At 43.2% G+C, this 21,864-nt stretch overlaps 2 protein-coding genes across 2 annotated transcripts in view; one reads left to right on the forward strand and one right to left on the reverse strand.

Moving 5' to 3' along the window:
- LOC108095516 overlaps positions 1–21,864 on the forward strand; it is a 64,251-nt gene that overhangs the window by 29,506 nt on the left and 12,881 nt on the right. Inside the window, 4 exon segments of the mRNA XM_043207486.1 lie at positions 1–680; positions 1,362–3,351; positions 4,035–4,452; positions 5,022–5,395. The exon segment at positions 1–680 is cut by the window's left edge and continues 1,040 nt beyond it. Of these exon segments, the coding sequence (XP_043063421.1) occupies positions 1–680; positions 1,362–3,351; positions 4,035–4,452; positions 5,022–5,395 (3,462 nt within the window).
- Positions 5,403–21,200, reverse strand: LOC108095514 (cell wall protein AWA1). The gene is made up of 2 exons (XM_017196624.2): positions 10,017–21,200; positions 5,403–9,485 (listed from the first exon to the last, which is right to left on the reverse strand). The coding sequence occupies exons 1-2, from the start codon at positions 10,511–10,513 to the stop codon at positions 7,712–7,714; spliced, it is 2,271 nt and encodes a 756-aa protein (XP_017052113.1). The 5' UTR covers positions 10,514–21,200; the 3' UTR covers positions 5,403–7,711.

Consider the following 21,864-nt stretch of genomic DNA (forward strand, 5'->3'; position numbering starts at 1 on the left):
ACCTGACCAATGCCACGGCGGCGGCCGTTGCTGCGGCGGCTGCTAACCAGCGACAGCACCTCCAGCTACAGCAGCAGCATCAGCATCAGCAGCAGCAACAGCAACAGCAACAGCAGCAGCAACATCCGCAGCAACAGCAACAACAGCAACATCCGCCCGAGCCATTTGGCAGCCAGCAGCCGTACAAGAAGCAGCGGTTAAGCGAGGCCAATGCCAGCAACATGAATCACCTGCCACCACACCCGCAGCAACAGCAGCAGCAACACCAGGCACACCAGCGATCCTCGCCAATGCAACAGCAACAGCAACAGCAGCAACAGCAGCAGCAGCAGCAGATGAACAGCAGTCGGCAGAGCCACAATGATATGTGCCGTCAAGTGGTCAGCACACCGATGGGCATGCAACTCAAGGTGGAGACCCTGCCCCAGCAGCAACAGCAGCAGCAGCAGCAGCAGCAACAGCTGCACCAGCAGCAGCAACATGCCGCACAGTCGCAGGGCAGATCCCAGCCAGCGGTAAGCAGCATGTCCTCCGCGGGCGTGTGTCTTCCCGCGGGCACCGTCACCGTTTCCACCGCGGGATCGGCGGCGAGTCACGGCGGCGGCAGCGGCATCATCGGCAACGTTGCCGCCGGAACGGGAGGCTCCGCATCCGCCAGCACAGAAGCGTACCATCCTCAGGTTAGTTGCCACATGATTTTGGGAAGGATCAGGGGAAGAGCTCAGCTGGAGGTCAAGAAAAAGTGTGATTACACAAACAAAACAAATATTGTAAAACAATAGTAAACCAGTAAATTATTATTCATTCATTACATAAAATATTAACTTATGTTGCATTGCAACATAAATTGGCTAGAATATAAAGTAATTACTTTATCTACTTGATTTGAACTTAAAAATATTTTATGTACCAAAAGATTCTAGACAAATCTTAAGGTTCAAATAGTAATTAAATCAACTTAGGGAAATTTGCCTAAAGAATTATAAATCTGAAAAGTTAACCAACTAAATAAATATGTATTTTGTAAATTCTAATAGTCAGGGGGGTTTTCTTTTCTAGTTCATCCAATATACTTTTTCTTGAGTAAATATTTTCATTAGATTTGAAATAGCTTCCTAAACTTTTAACGAACTGCCTACCCCGAAAATTCAGTGTTGTGCAATTTTTAGGGGGGCAAAGATGCTTTACCTTTTTTTTTCTGTGTTGATTCCACTGCCAGAAGTTTGAACGATAGAAAACCTATCGGCTTTGGCAGCACGTGAAGCCCCAGTTAGCACTTGACTCCCAAGCGAGCAGAGCTCTTTCCCATGTCCAGTCGCAGGCGAAAACTAACGAACGATCTTCCCCCGAACGACCCACAGGTGGAGGCCATCTCGCCGACGCTGCCCAGCGACAGTTCGATCGAGGAGCGGGGCAGGACGAGCGCCAAGGAGGACCTGCTCATGCAGATCCAGAAGGTGGACAACGAGATCAAGTCCGCCGAGCTGAGCATGGAGACGCTGCGCAAGAAGGAGAAGTCCCTCATGGAGGAGGCCGCGTTGGCCAAGGAGCAGCAGAAGGCGGCCAAGGAGCTGAGCGAGAACAACAACGATCGCGACGAGGTGGTCGAACTGGCCTGGCGCCGCCAAATGCTGGCGGAGAAGATCTATGCCACCAACAGGAGAACTGCCCAGGCGCAACATTCCATGCTGCAGAGTGCAGCGGCCGAGGAATCCTCGCCAGCCTCCATGGCCGGTCGCCCGTGGCTGCCGCTGTACAACCAACCGCTCGACGTGGAGGCCCTCACTCTGCTCATCCGCCAGCACCAGAACCAGGTGCGCGAACCCCTGCTGCTGCACATCCGCAAGCTGAAGGCGGAGCGTTGGGTGCACAACCAGGGTTTGGTGGAGAAGTACACCAAGGAGCAGGCCGACTGGCAGCGCCGCTGCGAGCGGATGGAGGCGAGTGCCAAGCGGAAGGCCAGGGAGGCCAAGAACCGCGAGTTCTTCGAGAAGGTGTTCACGGAGCTGCGGAAGCAGCGCGAGGACAAGGAGCGCTTCAATCGCGTCGGTTCGCGCATCAAATCCGAGGCGGATCTCGAGGAGATCATGGACGGACTGCAGGAGCAGGCGCTGGAGGACAAGAAGATGCGCTCGTACGCCGTGATACCGCCGCTGATGCACGACGCCCGCCAGCGGCGGTGTGCGTACCACAACGAGAACGGACGCATCGAGGACATGGTGGCGGTGCACCAGCAGCGCAAGGCGCTGAACATGTGGACCGCCGGCGAGAAGGAGACCTTCAAGGAGAAGTATCTGCAGCATCCAAAGAACTTCGGGGCGATTGCGGCCAGCCTGGATCGCAAGTCGCCGCAGGATTGCGTTCGCTACTACTACCTCAGCAAGAAGACCGAGAACTACAAGCAGCTGTTGCGCAAGTCCCGCCAGCGGACGCGCAGTTCGCGCAATCCCGCCAAGACGCCGGCGCCGCAGCCGCAGTGCATCATCGACTCGATGACCACCGGTGTGATGACGCGACTGCAGCGCGAGCAGCAGCAGAAGTCCGGCGGCCGCTCCTCCGCCGTTGCCGAACGCGAGCGGGCGGAACGCGCCGCCGAACGGGAACGCGTGGCCGAAAAGGCGGCAGCGGATGCGGCCAAGGCGGCGGAAAGTGCCGCCGAGAAGGCGAGCGCCGCCAGCAAAGCGGTCGAAGCCACGGCCGCCGGTGAGAAGGTGGCCAAGGCGGCGGCTGCAGCAGCAGCGGCAGCGGGAGGAGCCACCACCGCAACAGCAACAGCAGCAACAGGAACAGCAACAGCAGCAACAATAGCAACAGCGACAGCAACAGCAACTCCAGCGACAGCAGCAACATCTGTGGATAAAACGGATGCTGGCAAAGCGGCGGTGAGTGAGAAGAATGCGATAGCAGGGGGAGCAACTCCTTCAGCAGGAGCAGCAGCCGCAGGAGCAGCAGGAGGAGCAGCAGCAGGAGGAGCAGCTGGAGGAGCAGCAGCTGGAGGAGCAGCAGTTGCGGGAGCAGCACCACCACAACCACCAGAGATCTCAGCGGGCGGCGAGGCGAAGAGCAAGGCCGCCGAAGAGGAGGCGGCTGCCGCCACAGCAGGAGCAGCCACTGTGGCAACCGTGGGCACACCGGTGGCCAGCGGAGCCAGTGCAGCGAGTGCCGGCGAGGGAGCGACGACGGCAACGGGAGCCACAGCCACCTCCGCAGCGAAGGGAGCTGGCAAGGCGGACACCGCAACGGAACCTTCGGCGGGAACGGCGGCCAAGGGAGCCGATGGCCGCGGCGAATCCATCGATCCGCTGGCCAAGAGCGGCCAGACGAAGGCCCACAATGCCGAGGGCTACAATGGTGGGTTTAGATTTAAGCGATCCAAGCGATCCAAACGATCGACGATCGATGAAAAGCGAGTGGAGTGGGGTATTCCATTAGATTATGCCAAGTTTGTTGTCGCAAATGTTCGGTTCATGTTTCAATTAGAGCGTTTAATTTAAGGAAAACTCGAGGCAATGGTGTGAGTAAACTAACTTATGCAAAGTTGGTTTAGTTCTTAAAATTAATGAATAGTAAAAACCTAACTTTGCAATAGCTAATCAATTTTAAAAGAGAAGTAAAGGTAACAGAGTACTGAACTTAATATGAAAAGTTCTGAAATTAGAGTACTAAACTGATTTAATTTTAAACTAAATTGATAATTCTTTAATTCTACTAATAACTACTAAATTAATTGTATAGTAATGTATTATCAAAATCAGTGCCAGTTTATAAATCTTGTTCATTGTGTAATATTTATATTATATTACGTAATTTCTCTTATCTTTCTGTACTTTTAAAAATCGAGTACCCAAAGCTAGTTTTCATTTCCAAATAATTTTCAGTGCAAAAGCGTAGTTTCTATTTCCAATAGAAGATAGTTTTCCCAATTGAATGACGTATTTTAAATGTAAATCTTTAATGTTGGCATAATAACAATGGAATACTAATTTATGGATGCATTTGAAGAGATCGCTTATTAACTATTCCAATTATTTTAGCAACCGGTGGCAGTGCAACGAGCAATGCAACAGCAACGGCTGCTCCGCCGCAGGGCGTGACCTTGAATGGCTTCAAGCCGGGCTACCAGCCGGTGGTCATGGCCAACGTGAAGGCGACTCCCGGCGCCGAGGAATCCACGAGCGGTGGCGGCGGAGCACCTGGCTCTGGAGCGGCGACGAATGCGGCGGGTGCCACAGCCGGCGATAAAATCGTCAAGACAACGCCGCCAACATCGCGGACTCCTGCCAATTCCACCTCGTCGACGGCGGCGGGTGAAGGTGGTGGTGCTGGTGGTGCTGGTGGAGTGCCCACTTTTGCCCACACCGCCACCACGGCGGGCAACTATCTTGGCCAGAAACTGAAGGCCGCCCAAGTCGAGGGCTTGGGCGCCGGCAACGATCTGCACTCGGATGTTAGGTGAGCTGTTTTGATATTTATTTGTAGCACTAAATGATTTTATAATCAATTGAAAGTTGTAAATATATATAGAAGGTGTTAATGATTTTGGAGTGCATTATCTTAATATTTTTTTTAAAAATTTATCATGATTATTCTTATCTTTCTAAAGATGATCAATTTATGTATATCAAACTTATTATCTCGAGTGTTTCAAGTTAACATTTGCATTTTTTTTATTTATGTATTTGCTATTGTTTTAATTTATTATATTGTATTTATTCTTTGCATTGTCTTACTACGAGTATTTATTACAGATTTAAATGAGTTTTTAGTTAGTTAACCTTGCAACATTGTCTTATAAAGTAATTACCCAAGATTTACCGCCTTGTTTGGCCAGTTCTTGTTATTGTAAATTGAAAAGTACAGAATAACCCATCATATGCATGCATAAGCTCCTTTTAATTAGTTTAAATTATTCCATTCAACAATAAATAAATTTATTGAGCATTTTAGTTCAGTTATCCCAAGTATTTACTAAATGTGATCCATATGACGACTAACTATTGCCGTCTCTTTCGATTTTGCAGTGAGTCGAAGAGGAAGCGCTTCGATGTGAACTCCGGTGAGGCGACTGGGAACGCCACGTCGGCCAATTCGATCGGCAATAGCCACGGATTGAAGGCGAATGCCAAGGATGCCGCGATGGCCAAGGCATCGCTGCCCTCCGCCTCCTCTGCTTCGGTGGTCACATCGACGGCAGCGGCAGCGGCATCGGCGGCCTCCTCCGGTTCCATGCTGCTGATCAGCGCCGCCTCCGTCATGTCCACCGCCTCGGGCGGCTCATCCCTGAGCACGGCGACCACCACGGCCACCGCTCCGGCGATTTCCATGCCTCTTCTGGCGGATGGGAGCGGCAACTCGATGGTCAACGCCTCCGACATCCTCGCCCTCGACGGCAAAGGTAAGTGCCCGCCATTGTCTAGAATATATAGCTATATACTATTCCCATATGAAATATAATATTACCATATTTGATCCTTCAACTTTCCACTAAGATACAGAATCATTCAATTGTTGATTATCGTTTTAATAGGATTTTATAGAAACTTTGAATATTACTTTCCATCTTCAAGAAATTCCAGTTGAGTTTTAAAAAATTAATCCAAAAAGTTTTAGGTTGACTTTTTAATTGGCATTTAAATTAAATTCGGGATTAGTTATGGTTAACTTAAAGGTTATGATGTTTAAGAAATTTAAACTGAAGATGAAGATAAATTAGCTGAATTTATTTAAGTTTTTTTGTGAATTCATTTATTTCAGTAGCTAATTAACATTTTTTTTATGGTTTTTTTTAAAAAAAAGGTGCATGTGAAATTTCCAATTTCAGAAATTTAAAGAAGTATTTAATTTAATTATGAACCGCGATGAAAAGCGGCTTTTTTAAGCTTAGTGAGCTTTTAGCTGTCCATAAATAGATTCTGGTGGACTAAGCTTTAACCTCAGCTTTTGCCGCAGGACCTTCAAAGCTCGAAAGTTGATCATAGAGCAGCTTTCGGACCAGGACCTCCTGACAGCTGAAAAGCTCTCTGTTAACCTGTTGAAGCTCATGTTGTTGTACATGGCAGCCCAACAGAGATATGTTAATATATCCCTTCACTCTGCCCCCTCCCCTAATTGAGCTTATCAAAAATGCATTTCCCGCCAATGACGACTGCAATTTGCTTGCTGCAGTCGCCTCCTTTGTGACGTTTAATCAAACCAAATCCACCCGGTGACCTCGCCACCACCCCCCACCCCTTCAATCCAATCCAGTGGCGGATCCAGAGACGATTCTTGGGGGGAAATTGAACTTATTCTTCGATTCGGAGTTCAAACTTATTATTGCGAGAGAAATACAGTACAAATTATAAAACAAAAATTATCCATCCCAATTTTTTGGTAAACAAAGTGTTTATATTTGAAAAGTCAACCATAGCAAACAAGTAAAATTTTCAGGTTCTGTGGTTCCAAGGGGGGGAAATTTCCCTAATTTCCCCCCCGTGGATCCGCCACTGATCCAATCAGAAGACTGGCGCTCTATCACTCCGGTTTCCTTGGACTCTGTTTGCGCTGCCAGCGCTTTCGATTAATATTTCATCAAAAAAAAAGAAAGGAAAAAGAATATACAAAACGGAGAAATAACACTGAGCTGGCGAGTTATATAGCCATATAGCCTCAAGTCAAGTCAAGTCGAGAGTCCAAAGCCAAAAAGAGTTGACAGGAGATGCGGGGGAAAAGCCCCAAAGGAGGTGAAACAAGAAGAAGAAGAAGTAGAAGAAGAAGAAGTGGAAGAAAGAGTAGCTCAATTGGTGGCTTCTCTGATTTCTTTTTTTTCGCTTCATAATTTTTTTTCCTCATTTTCTGCGGTTCCGCTCAACGTTTTTCGGCCGCTTGCGGTTTTGTTTGCACCACCGCCCAACAGCCTCCCACTTAAACCACCCACTCGAGAAAAACCACCCACCACCACCACCCATCATCATCATCATTATCATCATCATCTTCGCTTCACTTCGGCCTTGTGGGCTGTCATCTCCCTGGCGAGTTAATTAAACTCAATTAAATTAAAGTCTTTTTTGTAAACGTCTTTTTTATTATGCAAGTGATTTAATTTAATTATTAAATTGCGCCAAGGATTGTTTACCTTCGTAGCCCTTCGGTTCCTCCCAGTCGCATTTCAATTTCTCTTGGTTTTTCAAAAAGGGTGCATACAAAAACAAAAAAAAAGTGGATCAAGTTGGCGAGGCTGTTTGGAGAACGTCGATAATTTCGATAGTCTATTTGCAACAAAAGGATTTCCGAGCCAAAAGCATTTTATTCAGTGTTGCTTATTTGATTCTGCAACGAAGTTCAACAAGTATTTTAAAGTTCTTATTTATAGATTGAATTTAATTCAAATCTATAATTGCGATGTTTAAATTCGATATATTCGATGAACGAACGATAACTAACTTCATTTATCGACCAATTATTTGGTTTGCATTTAAATTCTTCGCTCATTTTACCTGTTGCCACATTTAACAAATTTCTCTTTTTATATATATTCTTAATCGTTTTTCTTTCACCTATATTCTCTGTTCGCCATTATGATTTTTGAAATACTTTTTATTAATTCGATTGCATTTCTAGAGCGACAAAAAAAAAAACATTAGCTTGTGTGTGTGTGTTGTGTGATTTGTGTATATAAATTCGTAGATTTCGTTGCTTTGATTTCTTTTTCGAGTGCATTGTGGATAGGTGTTTAGGATTTTTGCTGTTGTGGTTTCTTCTCCTGCTGATCCTCGCCGGGATTTGTTGCTCCTGCCACCTCGCGTTTCGCGTTGCCGGTGGTTGCTGTGTTGTTGCTGCTGCTGTTGCTGCTGCTGCTGCTGCTCGTGTTGCTGCTACCGTTGTTGCTGCTCGTGTTGCTCGTGGCAGTCGCCTCGATTTCATCCGCATGGCACATTTTGCGATGCTTGTGCACGAAATAGTAGCTGGGAAACTTGCTGCCACACGTTTTGCAGGGATAATATTGCACATTCATGTCGAGCGGACGAACTTCGCGGCGCAGCAACGCCGATGTTGCTGCTGCCGTTGCAGCTGTTGCACCTGCTGCCCCTGCTGCTGCTGCTGCTCCTGTGGCACCCACCGTTGCACTCTGACCCTGCTGGTTGTCCAACTCGAGATTGTTGGCCAGGGAACTTCCCGGCTCCGTCAGCAGTTTCTTATCCGCCGTGGTTAAACTCAATGGATTTAGGTGACGCTTCGCGTGCTTCTGGTAGCAATATTGCGATTTGAATGTGTGCTTGCAGTAGACGCAGACATACAGCTCATGGTTGCCGCTGTTGCTGGTTGCAGTTGAGGAGCAAGATTGCTTTCTACTGTTGCTGCTGCCACCAGAAGTTGTTGTGTTGTTGTTGTTGTTCGAAGAGGAAGTAGTGGATGCAATGCCTCCTGTTGCTGGTTGCCTGCCATTGCTGCTTGGTGTTGCTCCTGCCGCTGCATCGCCACTGTTTTCGCTCTCCTCCTGCTGCTGGTGGCTCAACTGCCGCTGCTGGCTGCTGATTGCCCTTGCCATTTGCTGATGAAACGAGTAGCTAACGCTCTGCTGGCTGCGATGCTGTTGCTCCGCCGCCGACGAAGCGGACGAGCTGCCATTGCCACCCACCGACGACGACGACGCCGACGAAGTGCCAGCGCCCAGCGATCCGGCATCGAAACCCTCCGGCTTGTGGCCATACGCTGTGTTCAGAATCCTTCGGAAGCGCACCGGTCCATCGCAACTGGCCACATCGATGATGAATTTCGAGGGAGTTATGGCAGTGGTGGAACCACCACCACCACCACCACTCGTTGCCATTTCCAATTGGGCCGCTGGAACCGGTGCCTTGGCCACCTGCAGGCCACTGGAGGATTTCCTCGATCTCGACTTGCCAGCTCCCTTGCTGCCCTTTGTCGCTGTCGCCTCCCTTTGCTTTGGATTCGCCACTTTTGGCTGCTGGAGTGGCAATTTGGGTGCATGGATGATGACAGGCGTTGGGGTGGCTGGCTTCACGTCCAAGCGTTCGATATTTAGGCTGCCGGCACTGCTTCCGGCCAGAGAGGAGACCACCGAAACGTTGCACTCCATGTCGACGTCCGGCTCGGGATCCAGTTCGTTGTCCGTCGCCGTGTTGCTGTCGATGAACACCTCCACGTCCTCGTCCTCCTCCGCATCCGCTTCGTTGTCCTGCGGCGGCGGCGGCGAGGAGGAGCCCTTGTCCATGAAGGTGGAGCAGCTGCCACCGAAGGAACCCAGCGAGGCGGCAATCACCGATTGTGTTTGAGGTTGCTGATGTGAATGGGAATGCGAATGGGAATGGGAATGGGTTGCATCTCGCATGGGTGCCTGTGGCATGGGCAGGAAACCGAAATTCGGCATGGTTGCCTTGCTGGGAATCGGGCGGATGACCTTGGCCGGGATGCTGGTGACGGGACACAGCTGGCCGGGATTCCCGTTCAGATAGCCCTCCGTTTGGGCACGCGCCAAAAAGGAGCTGCAAAATCAAGATGCAAAATTAACAAAGCGGAAGGTGTTTACTTATTGTAGTATTTATTTTTTTATCTATGCCATAAACATTTCCCTACCATTTGTTAGTTGTTTTTTACACAAATTTTTAAAGGGTATTCTCATTGAGCATGGAATTATATTTCAATTCTTTTCACGATTGTAAATCGTTAAGTCTGTTCAAAAAATATTTTTTAATTTCCCCTTTCGCAATATTTATTTATTTAGTTGGAGTTGCTGGTTTTAAAAGGCACTAAGGAAGTTTCTTGTTACTTTAAAGAGTACTAATTGGATTCCCTTTCAAAGAAAAATATCTTGAACCAATTATAACAATATATAAATCCTTCTAATTTCCAAAAAGAATTGTTGGACTGATATGGATTTCAAGTTACAACTTTCCCAGACCCTTTGGTTTTGGGAAGTTCATCGAATGGATATGAATTTCAAGCTTCAGCTTGCCAAGACCTCTTCCTTTCTTCCTATGTGACATTTAAGGATTCTAGTTGAAGCCCCAACGCACCGGCAGATTTCCACGGCTCGCGGCATGTGCAGCACATGGGTGGCCAGCAAAACGGCGAAGATATTGTCGACGGTCAGGTCGAGATAGCCCGTGTACATATAGGTTAGCAGCGGGGCGAACTGATCGGCGGTGACATTGCCCAGATATAGCAGCAGTTCGCCCGTCGCCGTTGTGGCCGATGCATTGGCATTTGGATTTGGAGCCGCTGCTCCTGCTCCTGCTCCTGGTCCGGATGGCTCGTCCAGTCGAATGGCGGATCGCAGGTAGCCACTGTGCATCCCGAGCACCAGGGAGTGGGCCACGAACCGAACGCTGCTGGGTGCCGGACCCACTTCGAGGATCACGTCCGGTGGCGAGCTCATGACCAGAGCGGAGGCATTGACTCCTCCGCCCGATCCTCCGCTGCCGGCGGCTCCTCCTCCGATTCCCGACGACGACGACGAAGACGAGGAGCGGGTTGCCGGCGTGCTGCTGCCCGTCAGCCAATTTGTAAACATTTTCTCCTTTTTTTTTTTATAACCCCCAATCACAATAACCAAACAAAACAAACAAGAGAAAAAAAGGAAACACCGCAGTGAAAGTTGCGAGATTTTCGGCGGTTGGACTTTCAAGGATTTCAAAGGACGAACGTCGCGTGTCCAAAGGGAGAAGTCGACTGGCGAACTGACGACCGACAGCCGTGCGTCTCCGGTATTTATACTCCCCGGCTGTCAAAGGCAAACGGGCCGCGCTCCTCGTCGTCGTCCTTCGGCCAAGGATTCGCATTCGGATGCGGATTCGGATTCGGTTTCACTCGTCGGCTGTGCCGACTAATTGGCCATTTTCAAGCCCTTGAATCCTATTTGATTTACCAATTTTAATTAGGTTTTCGATTTGAAATTCCGCAAAAGAACAAATTGCAGCTGGATAAATATTTCCACTAGTATTTCATTAACGAAAACTGAATTTTCAATTGATTTAATATATTTTTTTTATTTTTATATTTGAAAGCTTTAAAGTAGCTATCACAAAATGTATAGTTATTATTATTTATTTGCTCAAAGATTAAAATATTACTTGAATTAGGCATATATTTGTTTTTTATTTCTAAAACATTTAATCTTAGGACTTCTCAATTGATTTTCTTATCTCTATTTAGCTATTTATTTGCTATTTTAATATCTTGCAATTATTTAGGGTAAATTGTGATCAAGACAATTTCAGAAGTACCGAGCTGAAGTTAAATAAATATTTATCACCACTGATCGGAAGTTGGAAAGCTACTCCTGCATTTTAAATCGGTTTAATTTTGTGTGCATTTGACTTGCATTTTAAAAAATTAAAAAAAAATCTTTTTTTATATTAATTCCGCCATTTATTAGCTGTTATTGTTGCCTACTTTTGAGAGTCAGTCGGGAGTCAGAGCTCTCCTCCATTTTGGTCCTTTGCATTCCGAACGGATTGCAGTGGTAGGACTCAGCTTCGCGGTTCTTTTGAGTCCTTTTTCCCCTCTTTTGCATGTGTCATTTGAGCGCTTAACAACTCTTTACCGTTTTCTTCTCCACGTGTGTGCGTGTGTGTTAGTGTGTGTGTATGTGCGCTTGTATTACCACCCGAAAATGTTGCCTCAATCGACTTAATTGATTTGTGGGCATAAACCAACACATATTTACACACATTTTGTATCTGTGTGCTCTCGTTCTCATGTTGATTTACTGCTTACATATGCGAGTGTGTGCTTTAGCCTTATCTACCTGTAACTGTGTGTGGGTGTGTGTGTGTGTCTTGTGGTCTTGCAGTTCGAATTCTCAATCAGCTATTAGCGTTTTCCCTATGATACCCTGGAATTAATAGGGTATTATTAAGGGTAAGCTTTAGCAAACATAATTAAATTTGAAGTGATCAACGAATATGATTGTTAATAACATATTTAATAAAAAAGATCATAATCTGCATTCCTAATTTATGATATATTTTATGGGGAGTATTCCATGTTCGACCCTTGAAAAACTCGGTTAGCTTGTATTATTTTTCTAAGATTCCCATCAGCATACAACACACTCGTTGCCTCATTTCGTATGTCCTTTCCTTTCCTGTTCTTTTTTTTTTTTTTGGTGTGGCTTATTTGGACATTTGGTTGGCTTTTAATTACCGTTACTGCTGATCGGTTTATTTGAGCAACCGCACAACCAACCAACCTCCTTGCTCCTGCCAAATCCCCCCACTTCCTTTCACCCAAAACATGAATGTCCTTTTCCTGCACCGGAAATACTCCTAAAATATGTGAACCTCGACGGACGGAGTGAGATACTGATTTCGGTTGGCCGATATGGCAATTGGTCAGTTTGTTGGCATTTTATTATATTATGTCCCTTATTGATGGGCTAATTTAATTAAGTCACTTTTGTAAGGACCTCGCCATCTCGCTCGCACCCACACATTTCCCCGTTTACGTCTGTCCTTTCCGATTCGATTTAACTTCAATCAAGCGTTAACAATTTTAATTAAATTATTTCCAAATGTAATTATAAATGTGCGTCATGCATAAATTGTGTTATTAATTTATTTACCCGCCCACTGACAACAATTGCAATTACACCAAAAGGAGGTAGAGAGTCCTGTATGCAAAATGTCTGCAGGAGCAAAAGGGGGAAAGGAGAAAGGGGAAAAGGGAAAGGAGGAGGAGGAGGGGGCTGTGCAAAAGCCACCAGACGCTAGCCGAGGCCAACTTTTTGAATAAATAATCACAACGTAGGCAAAAAATAAATTTCATAAATTGGCATCAGCGCACATCGGCCAACAGCAAATGTACGAAAAAAAAGAGCTGGTGTTTAAAAAAGTGGAAAAGTGGAAAATTGGAAATGCAGGAGCGCGCTTTTCTGACGTCGTCAATCTGCCATATATTTTAAACGGTGCATTAATCCCCTGTCATACACATTCGCATCCTTGTCCTTTTTTTCCGGTTTGTTGTTAACTGGTTTAATAATTTATACTTCACCGGAAATCCTCGCCTTTCTGTTTTCTTGTCGATCTCATAAACGCTTCTTGTTTTATTTTATTTGAATATTTTGTTTTGCCAAAGAGTTTACTTAACTACAATTTATTATTGTCAAATTAATTATATGTTAAAAACTCCAAATTAATTATGTGATTACAAATTGCAGTTAAGTAAGCGATTAAAAAAAACTTGATATTCAGTAAACTAAAATATTAAATACCTTGCTTCCTTATTTTTCGTATGATCCACTGTGTATTTTTGGCCGCACAGTGGAATTGTGTCACTTGCAGTCGCCATGCAATTCAATTCAATTAATGAAACGATGGAAAAGAAGCGCAAGGATTCTTGATCCCGCCCTCCCCTTCTCCTCTGAGCTCCCAACTCCCCCTGTTCCCCCTCCCCCTCCCCCTTTGGCTCCCCATTCTCCCCTGAACTCTCCGCACACGTTGCGTGTGTCACTTTTGCCCTCTCTTTGTGTGGGTTACACTTTGTGCTGATCTTTGCAGTAAGTTGGCAAATTGCCTGACAACCGGAAAACCAAATCGAAGCAGCAACATCAACAGGACAACAGCAGCAACATCTCACACACACACACTCACCTGTCAACTGGCACACACACACATACACACATGTGAACACTCGCATATCCTTTGTCCATGTTGACAAGCAACTTCTGTTCCGCTCGCCATCTTCCCTCTCGCTCTGCTGCAGCTTATCCCAGTTGGATTTTATTGTTTGCATACACTCTACTCTCTCACACACACACACACATATTCTCACGTACACGTGTGTCGGAGATATCCTGCCACCCACAACACTCCCCCCTCTCCACCCTCCACTTGTTTATCCCCCCGCCTTTGGGGGAATGAGTCAAAAGGGACAAACCTTTTATGACAATTAAAACATAATTGACGGTCAACATTAATAAACCAAACGCACACCGAAAAACAAGAGCAGGAAAAAAGAAGCACACAACAACAGGCGAAGCAAAGAGCAGAAGGCAACGGACAGGATATGCAGGATGTGTGCACTCAAAGAAAAAGTTCGCAACTTTGTATTTACCCTTACAATTTTAGGAGTGCCTTTTTAGTAATTTACCCTAAAACTCTACATACATTTAAATTAATCTTACAAAATAAATGAACGCTTATCACATGATTTTAAAAGCTGTTTAAAATTGCTTCTACTGTGAGACAAGAAAAAATTATTAACTTATAAAGTTTTTTAAATGTCCTAAAAGTAACGTACAATTCAAACAGATTTTTACAAACTAAAAACAAGCAAAGTCAAAAATTTGACCTTTATTTCTGAGTGAAATCACTGATTTTTCTCTGTGCAGGCTTGCAGGAAAAGAATCGGTGAGTGTACAATCTGCGTTTTTCTGTTGTGCGGTGTATATTTACCATTTACCCCAACAAAAGCAAAAGCAACAACAGCAACAGCAAAAACAAAAACAAAAGCAGCAGTAACAGCAACATTGGCAACAAGATTGCAATTGAACTTTCGGCAAAAGGGTGCGATGAAACCGAATAACGCACTAATCCCCAGCCAGGACCCCAGAGAATATACCTATATCCCGCCCTCAACCTATATGCCACGCCTCCAACTCCACATTTCCCCATACTTCGCCCCCCTCTCCCCCTCTATTCTCATACAAATCAACAGCCATTTTGTGTTAGTTAAAAATTCTTTTTGTGTGTGAAACAACAACCCAAAAACACGAAAAAACAGAAGGTAGCCAAAGAAGCCAAAGCATCCAAAAACACGAAAAAAAGAGCGCCAAAAACTAAATTTGAAAGCATTGCCTAGGGAAAGAGAGGCCCCCGCCCCCTCCACACAATTGCCAGCAAAATAATAGTGTTGCAATTAAATAAATTGAAGGTGTTAATGAAAAAAAAAAAATAATGTAAGGGTAAATACCCTTTACAATATATTAAATGTGTTGGAAATTAAAAATAATAACTTTGTTTTCAAGTTAATTTTAAGGATTTTTTTTTTTACCATATCAGCGAAGAAATGTAAAATCAAATTTATTTATTTTAGCTACATTTAGTTTTATAATTTATCCAAAGATGTATTTTGTGAAATGCATTTTAAGTTCTTAACTTATCAAATCCTAATTATGATTGGTTTTATTTTTCGTATGTATTCCGCTCTTCATCACCACCACTATTGTTTTACCCTCTGCTGTGTGTGTGAGTGTGTGTTCCGTTATCCTCTTTGGGCAATTAAACTGGTGACACGCCGTTATTGTTGTTGTTTATTAATTTGTTCATTGCATTTTAAGTGATCGCTCTCCCTGTTGCTCTTTTGTGCATTATGTTGATGGAAAGTAAACGAAATAAGAAGTGGTCGGGTTGATTTCGTGATGGGTGAGGGCTATTTTGCCTTTCCTTTCCTTTCTTTTTTGCCCGAATGCAATTTGATGTTTTGTGCACCATTTTTCGTGGGTTGGCTGTCAAAAAGCGGCCAAAAGTATGCAACACGCTGCAGCGCGGCTTAAATGCCACAATGTCCCAGGGGCGCGTAATGCAAAGGGGGGCGCTTCGGTGTGTGGGTGGAGTGGGGTGGGGTGGGTGTGTTGGGGGAGGGTTTTCATTGGATACGATGCACTCCTGCTGCAAAAGTCACTTGCTGCAAAAGACTGGCCGCCGTTTATGAAATTTTGAACAAAATTGAAATTACGCTAATTGTTTGGACTCGCGTACACGCTGCTACACCCCTGGATTTTTTTTCGAGGGGAAGGGGGTGGGTCCTCGGTGTCCGTGTGTGTGTGTGTGTGTTTGTGTAAGTGTGTTTTGCGTTGGCCAAAGCAAAAACAATTAGCGAATTTGATGAGCAAATCCTCGTTACACGGGTTACAGCGACGCTGGAAAAGGGGAGCGAGTTTACAAGGGGGAAGGGGGTGATGTATAACCCCCCTGTTGGTGCAGCTAATTAATAGACTTTTGTTTGTGTGTGTGTGTGTGTATGTCTCAGGCTTGTGGCTCCTCTTCTGTGTGTTTCATTTTTGTTTGTCCAGCGCATTAGCCGCCAATTCGCTTTCGTATCCACATCCACATCCGCATCCGCATCCGCGTCCGCATTTAGACCCGTACCCTTTCGCCCCCCTCCCTCCCCCTTCCCCCACATCCGCAGCCAATTTGTTTGCCTGGCAGTTTGTCAGTTTTGCGGCTCTCGCTGCGAGTGTGTTTGCTAATTAGTAAATCATAATTACTCACTCGCATTTCACAATTCGTAAGCTCTCGCCCACCCAATCTCACTTTTTGGCCAGCGTACGTAAAGCCCCCACCCCATTTTCGAATCCAATCCATCTGTCCAATGTCGCCCCCACCTCCGAAATCCATCCGTTCAGCCGCCATTATTCGCCATTTGTTGGCCAGGTCGAGAGTTTTTCGGCCCGCTCAAAATGTGTCAACCTGGGTGAAGGACACACAGAAAAATAAAGTGCAACGAATCTCAAGGAATCTATATGTTGACAGGATGCAATTTTAATATGTTTACTAATAAAAGGTGCTACTTGTTACTGGTATTTGAATAAATAATGATGGTAGTTAATAATAAATCGTAAATATAAATCACAAGATAAAATAAAGTCCACAGTTTTTATGTTGTATTATTTGTATCAGTCATTATTGTTGTTAACTAACTTACATTTTTGTTCAGCTTTAGGATTTAAGAACTTTTCTTTTAGTGTAGCGGTAAACGCGTCTTTCTAATTGCCCCGTATGCAATGCATAAAGGGAACACCGTTGCAATGGGGAAATGGAGTGGGTGGGTGGGGTCCAACTGCTCCGCTTTGATTGTTGATATCCCCCAATGAAATTAAAAGAGATGGGGGGAAATATTAACGAGCCATTTCTCAGTGTTGGTCGGATTACCGCTGTCAAAAGCTGAAATGGTTTGGCTTATTCAATGCATCTTGTTATCTTTTGAAGGGAATCATTCGTCAGACTTATAATCTAAAAAAGTATACGTAAATCTTACAATTTATAAAAGAAAAACGAAAACATTTTTTAGAGATTATTAACTGTTTTTTAAACTGGTAACCTTTTCCAATCCCAATTTAAACTAAATGACAAAGTCAAAAGGCAACCAAAAGTATTGCTTGCATTTGGGCGCTGACAAACTAATTACCAACTTAAACCTAAACTTAAACTTGCCGAAACCGAAAAAGCCCAAAAAATAATCCAACCAAAAGCCAATGAGTCAACACACACACACACACTTACACAAACCCGATGAAAGATAGAAAGAGTGAAACAGCATCTGCTTGCTTGCTAATTATGTGTCTGTGTGTGTGTGGATTCTTCTTCTACCGCTTTCTCTCTTTCACTTGCTCTATCTCTTTCTCATTCTGGCTGAGACTTTTGCTTACATATGTAATTAAATTGCTCAATTAAAATTGCACACCCTTTTGATTATCGCTGGCGCACAGTCTATCTCACTTCCTCTCTGGGCTTCCTTCTCTGTCTGTTATTAATCAGAGAAAATAGTCCAAAAGCAAGGATTCACACACAGAGAAACTTTATGATTACATATAAAAATTTGTTTCTGAGGAAATATAATGTAATAATTAACTCTATTATTTGTATGTATGTGGATAGATTTGATACTTTTTGTTTCTTTTTTGATTTTCTTTACATTTTGTTTCTCAGTGCATTCACACACTTACACACATGTGCACTTTTAGGGCTCCAGTGAAATGACGGCCACAATTGCCCGGAATAAAATATACTTTACTTTTTTGTTGTATTTTCAATTTTCTTTTGTGTTGGGCTGCCGCTGATGCTGCTTTCCCCGCTTTTCCCATTCCCCAGCTTCCCTTTTCCCACCCTGCTCCGTTTCTCTTGAGCCAGCGTCGCCTTTGCCGTTAAATCAACACCATTTCGTAAATTAAAAGTGCCAAGCAAAGCGTTTGCTTCCTCTGCCGCTGAGCGACGTTCATATTAACTGTATTTACAATTATACGGTGCTCACTATCTGCTCGGTCTGGTTGCACTGAGAGAAATATCTTTTAGCTGAGAGGGATTTTTCTAATCTTAGATAATCAATCTCACAACAAGTGCACTAAACGAATAAAAAACTTCAAGTATGAACAATTATAAATAAACTAAAGAAAACGAAGATCTAAAAAATAGGTAACACAATAAATGAATATAAGCAGTATTACAAAAAAATCCCAAATAACAGTTACTTGAGGTGTTATAAAAATATACAACCTAACAACCTATATCTAAATCAATTAAATATTTTTTTTAATGTGCATTCTCTTTGCATATGTGCATGCCATAATTCCTTGTTCTCCTCGCCCACTTTCCCCCTCGCCCTCTCTCTTCGTCCACCTTCACCCACTGAATTCGCTGCTCTTTGATGTTTGCACAAGTTGGCAACTCGACTTCTTCTGCTTACGCAAGTGGTGGTGCTGCTGCTGCTTCTTCTTCTTCTTCGTGTGCTCCGGCAGCAACAAATTCCCCATGGTGCTAATTAGCGGTGGTGTCCTGTCCTGCGTCCTTCCATCTTCCTTCCTTTCCCCATCCTTCTTCCTGCCAGCGTTTTGCTTGCTCTTGTGTTCCGATTTCGCGTATATTTTTTAATTGGCCGCTTTCAGCATTTCCATTGTTGTTGGTTTTCACTGTGGTTACACCGCTGTTGTTGTTGTTGTTGTTGCAGCACTTGTTATCTCCAAATTGATTGATTGTTGCTGTTTTTATTGTCGTTGTGCAGATTTGATTGAATTTGCGTTTTTGATTTTCAACAAAATGGAATACAATAATTTGTGAAATCCCTACATACACAAATAGAAAAAGATTGTTAAAAATCTTTTTGAATATGAAGTTATTAACTTTTCTATTAACTAAATATTTTAGCATAAATACTTCTAATATGCAAATCAAAAGAATAAAAGAATATCCTTAATGAGTAAACTCCTAAAACGCAAATAACTAATTAATTTACTCTGAATTTTATTTCACTTTGATATCATCTGTCCCCTTTTTCCTCTTCCACTGCTTCATTCTCATCAATTGTTGTTTTCAATTGTCTAATTGAAAGTTAAATAAATTTTTGGTAACTTGTGCAGAAATTTTGTGCTGCTACAGCAGAGTCCGCAACATCCAGTGGGAATTACAACGGGAGGAAAAGGGACAGGAAGACTGGGCGGAAAGAGGGAAAGGAAAGGGGGGATAAGTTGGGGTTAATTTCTGTTTGCTGGAATTTGTTGGTTTGCCAAAACTATTTGCCAAATGGTCGAAATTTAATTGCACAATTAATGCAGTGGCTAAATGCGGTTAAGTGAATTAAAGGGTGAAGTGTCAATTAGTTTTGTAAAAGTGTGGTTATAAAAAGTTTTTGCAAAATATTTCAGAAATAAAGTAAACAAGAAAACTGAGTAGATTGATAAAAGGATAAGGATATACAAGTTATGAAAAAGTTAAAAGTATGGTTAAATGACTATAAAGAAAGATAAAACACTGCAGTGGTAATGAGTTAAGTAATCTGTGGGTAATGCATAAAAGGGGTATGGAATACTACTAATTGGGGAGTTACTTATTGGGTCAGCATCACACACACACTTGTAAGCTCAACCACAAACAGATACATTAGGCCTACACACACGCACACAGCCCTCTTTTTCTCCTTCCCCCCCACCTCCACTTTATCAATCCTCTGCGGCCCTCCCCCTTCCCCCTTTTTCATAGACCTCCTCAATATTTACTCTTTGTACTTGCAAAAGAAATTGTACTAATGGAATTATTTCATTTTGGAGAGCAGAGCGAAAGAGACAGGGTGAGGAAATGAAAGGGAGAGGAGAGGCGATGAGGGGGTGTGCGTAGCGTCTCGTTTTGTTTTGTTTGTCGTTTTGATTTACTTTTGGTTTTTGCTTTTTTCCCTGGCTCTGATATATATATTTTTTTTTATATATTTCCTTACTGTGCAAATAACTCGCAATGTTCCACGTTTCATCTGCTTCTCTCTCTAGCTCACTTTCTACTTTCTCTGTCTCCAAAGTCGCGACTGCACAAATCAGAGAAGAAAAGTCTGTGGGAAATGGGAAAGAATATGGATGCACACAAAAAAATGTGTTTCTTAATATTTCTTCGGAAAAACTACACTAAGAACTAAGATTTTATATCACGCTATTTATTCGTTTACTCTTTAAAAAAACTTTAAAGCATGAAATATATAACGATCATTAACGCATAGAATTGAAATTTTAAATATATAAATTATAAAATATATTAACAAACTTTGCCAAGCCATTTTTCTCGGTGTGCCAAGATATCAACTAGGGAAAGCCCAAACCTCAAGCTCAATGCCAACTTCCGCGTCCCGTCGTTTCTCCATACTTTCACATCCCGCTTTCTCCACCACCCTCAGCACCCTCAAGCGAAAGCCCCACTTCCTCTGCTGCGGCCTCTGCCGGCGTCGAAACTTTTTTGTTTTCCTTTGGGGCGGTTCAAATAATTTTTTGACTGATTGAATTATTAATAAAATTGATCGAAATGCAAAGAGAGCCGCGCTGACGACAACGAACGATGCTGCTGGTCAGCAAACAAAAAAAAAAAAAAAAAAAAAAAATAAAATCAAATAAAATAAAATATCTCAACGGAAATTCATATCACAGTTTTTCGATTTTTCTTCTTTGCTTTTCTTATTTGTTGTTATTATTTGATTGAATTACTTTAAAGCAAGTGCAGTGGGGAATTCGCCTCGTGCCAACTTGTCGCCCATATAAGTATGCTATATATACATATAGCATTTTATATAGACATATACATATATAAAATCGAGATATCAAGAAAGTTGGCCAGAGCGAATTCTGTGTGCGTTCTGTAGGTCACATTTAATTAACACAAGTTTCCATTAATATGCATTAATTACACCTGACTTCGTTTTGTCGAACTGGCACGTCTGTACATTATGGCCAGCAGGACATCAATTGCGCCTGACATTTGATCGGGCGACATAAGTTCCCATCAAAATGATGGCCATTTAATTATTCCATTATGTGGTTGCATTTTAATTGAATAACATTACTGGAACTAGTACAATAAACGAGGCGGCACTTTAAAAAATACTTAAGAGGACTTAAGATTAAATGTGAATGTAACAAATTATTATATTTAAGGCTAGCAAGCTCCCTTGTCCTTAAATCGCAATAAATATGAGTGTCTTTTTTTAACCGATTTTTTCGCGGTCATATCTTTTACTTTTCCCATTTTTTTCGCTGCCATCGCCAGAGTGTATTAAATATTTACGGGAAATTTTTAAATCAAAATTAAATAATAAAAAACGAGGCTGGCCAACCTGAGCGTCAACCCCATTTTTCAGTTCGGTCCCTTTCGTCCCTCGATGTCGACCAATTGCCTTTTTATTAATTAATTTATTTGGTGCTGCTGTTGTTGTTGCTGTTGTTGTTTTATCCCTGTTTTCACCGTCGTTGTGGCATGTGTTCCACATATTGATGTCCTGGAAGTTCAATTAATTTTTACTTCCAATAAAATAACTATAATTTAAATGGCGTTTTATACATATATAAAAAAATATTGCATTTTTTAGTAGGAGTTGTTACTAAAATTTGTATTTAGTAGTGTATCCCAAGTTACAAAAAATACTTCTAAGAATTATTTATTTAGGGAAAGTATTTCTTTAATTTGACTTCGAAGCAAATAAACTATTTTTTCTTACTAAAATAATTTTCTAAGATTAGTATTTAAAGTAATAGAGTATTTGAGAGTCAACCATTTATTATCAATTCAACTTGTACCTGTTTTCATTTGATTTACAACATTTTTTTGGTTGGCCGCTATTTGTTGATCTCTTTCTGGTTTGTTGTTACTGTTATTAATATTAAATATTTATTTTGTG

Source organism: Drosophila ficusphila, unplaced genomic scaffold (assembly GCF_018152265.1).
Source record: "Drosophila ficusphila isolate 14025-0441.05 unplaced genomic scaffold, ASM1815226v1 contig_198, whole genome shotgun sequence".
NCBI classification, from domain to species: domain Eukaryota; kingdom Metazoa; phylum Arthropoda; class Insecta; order Diptera; family Drosophilidae; genus Drosophila; species Drosophila ficusphila.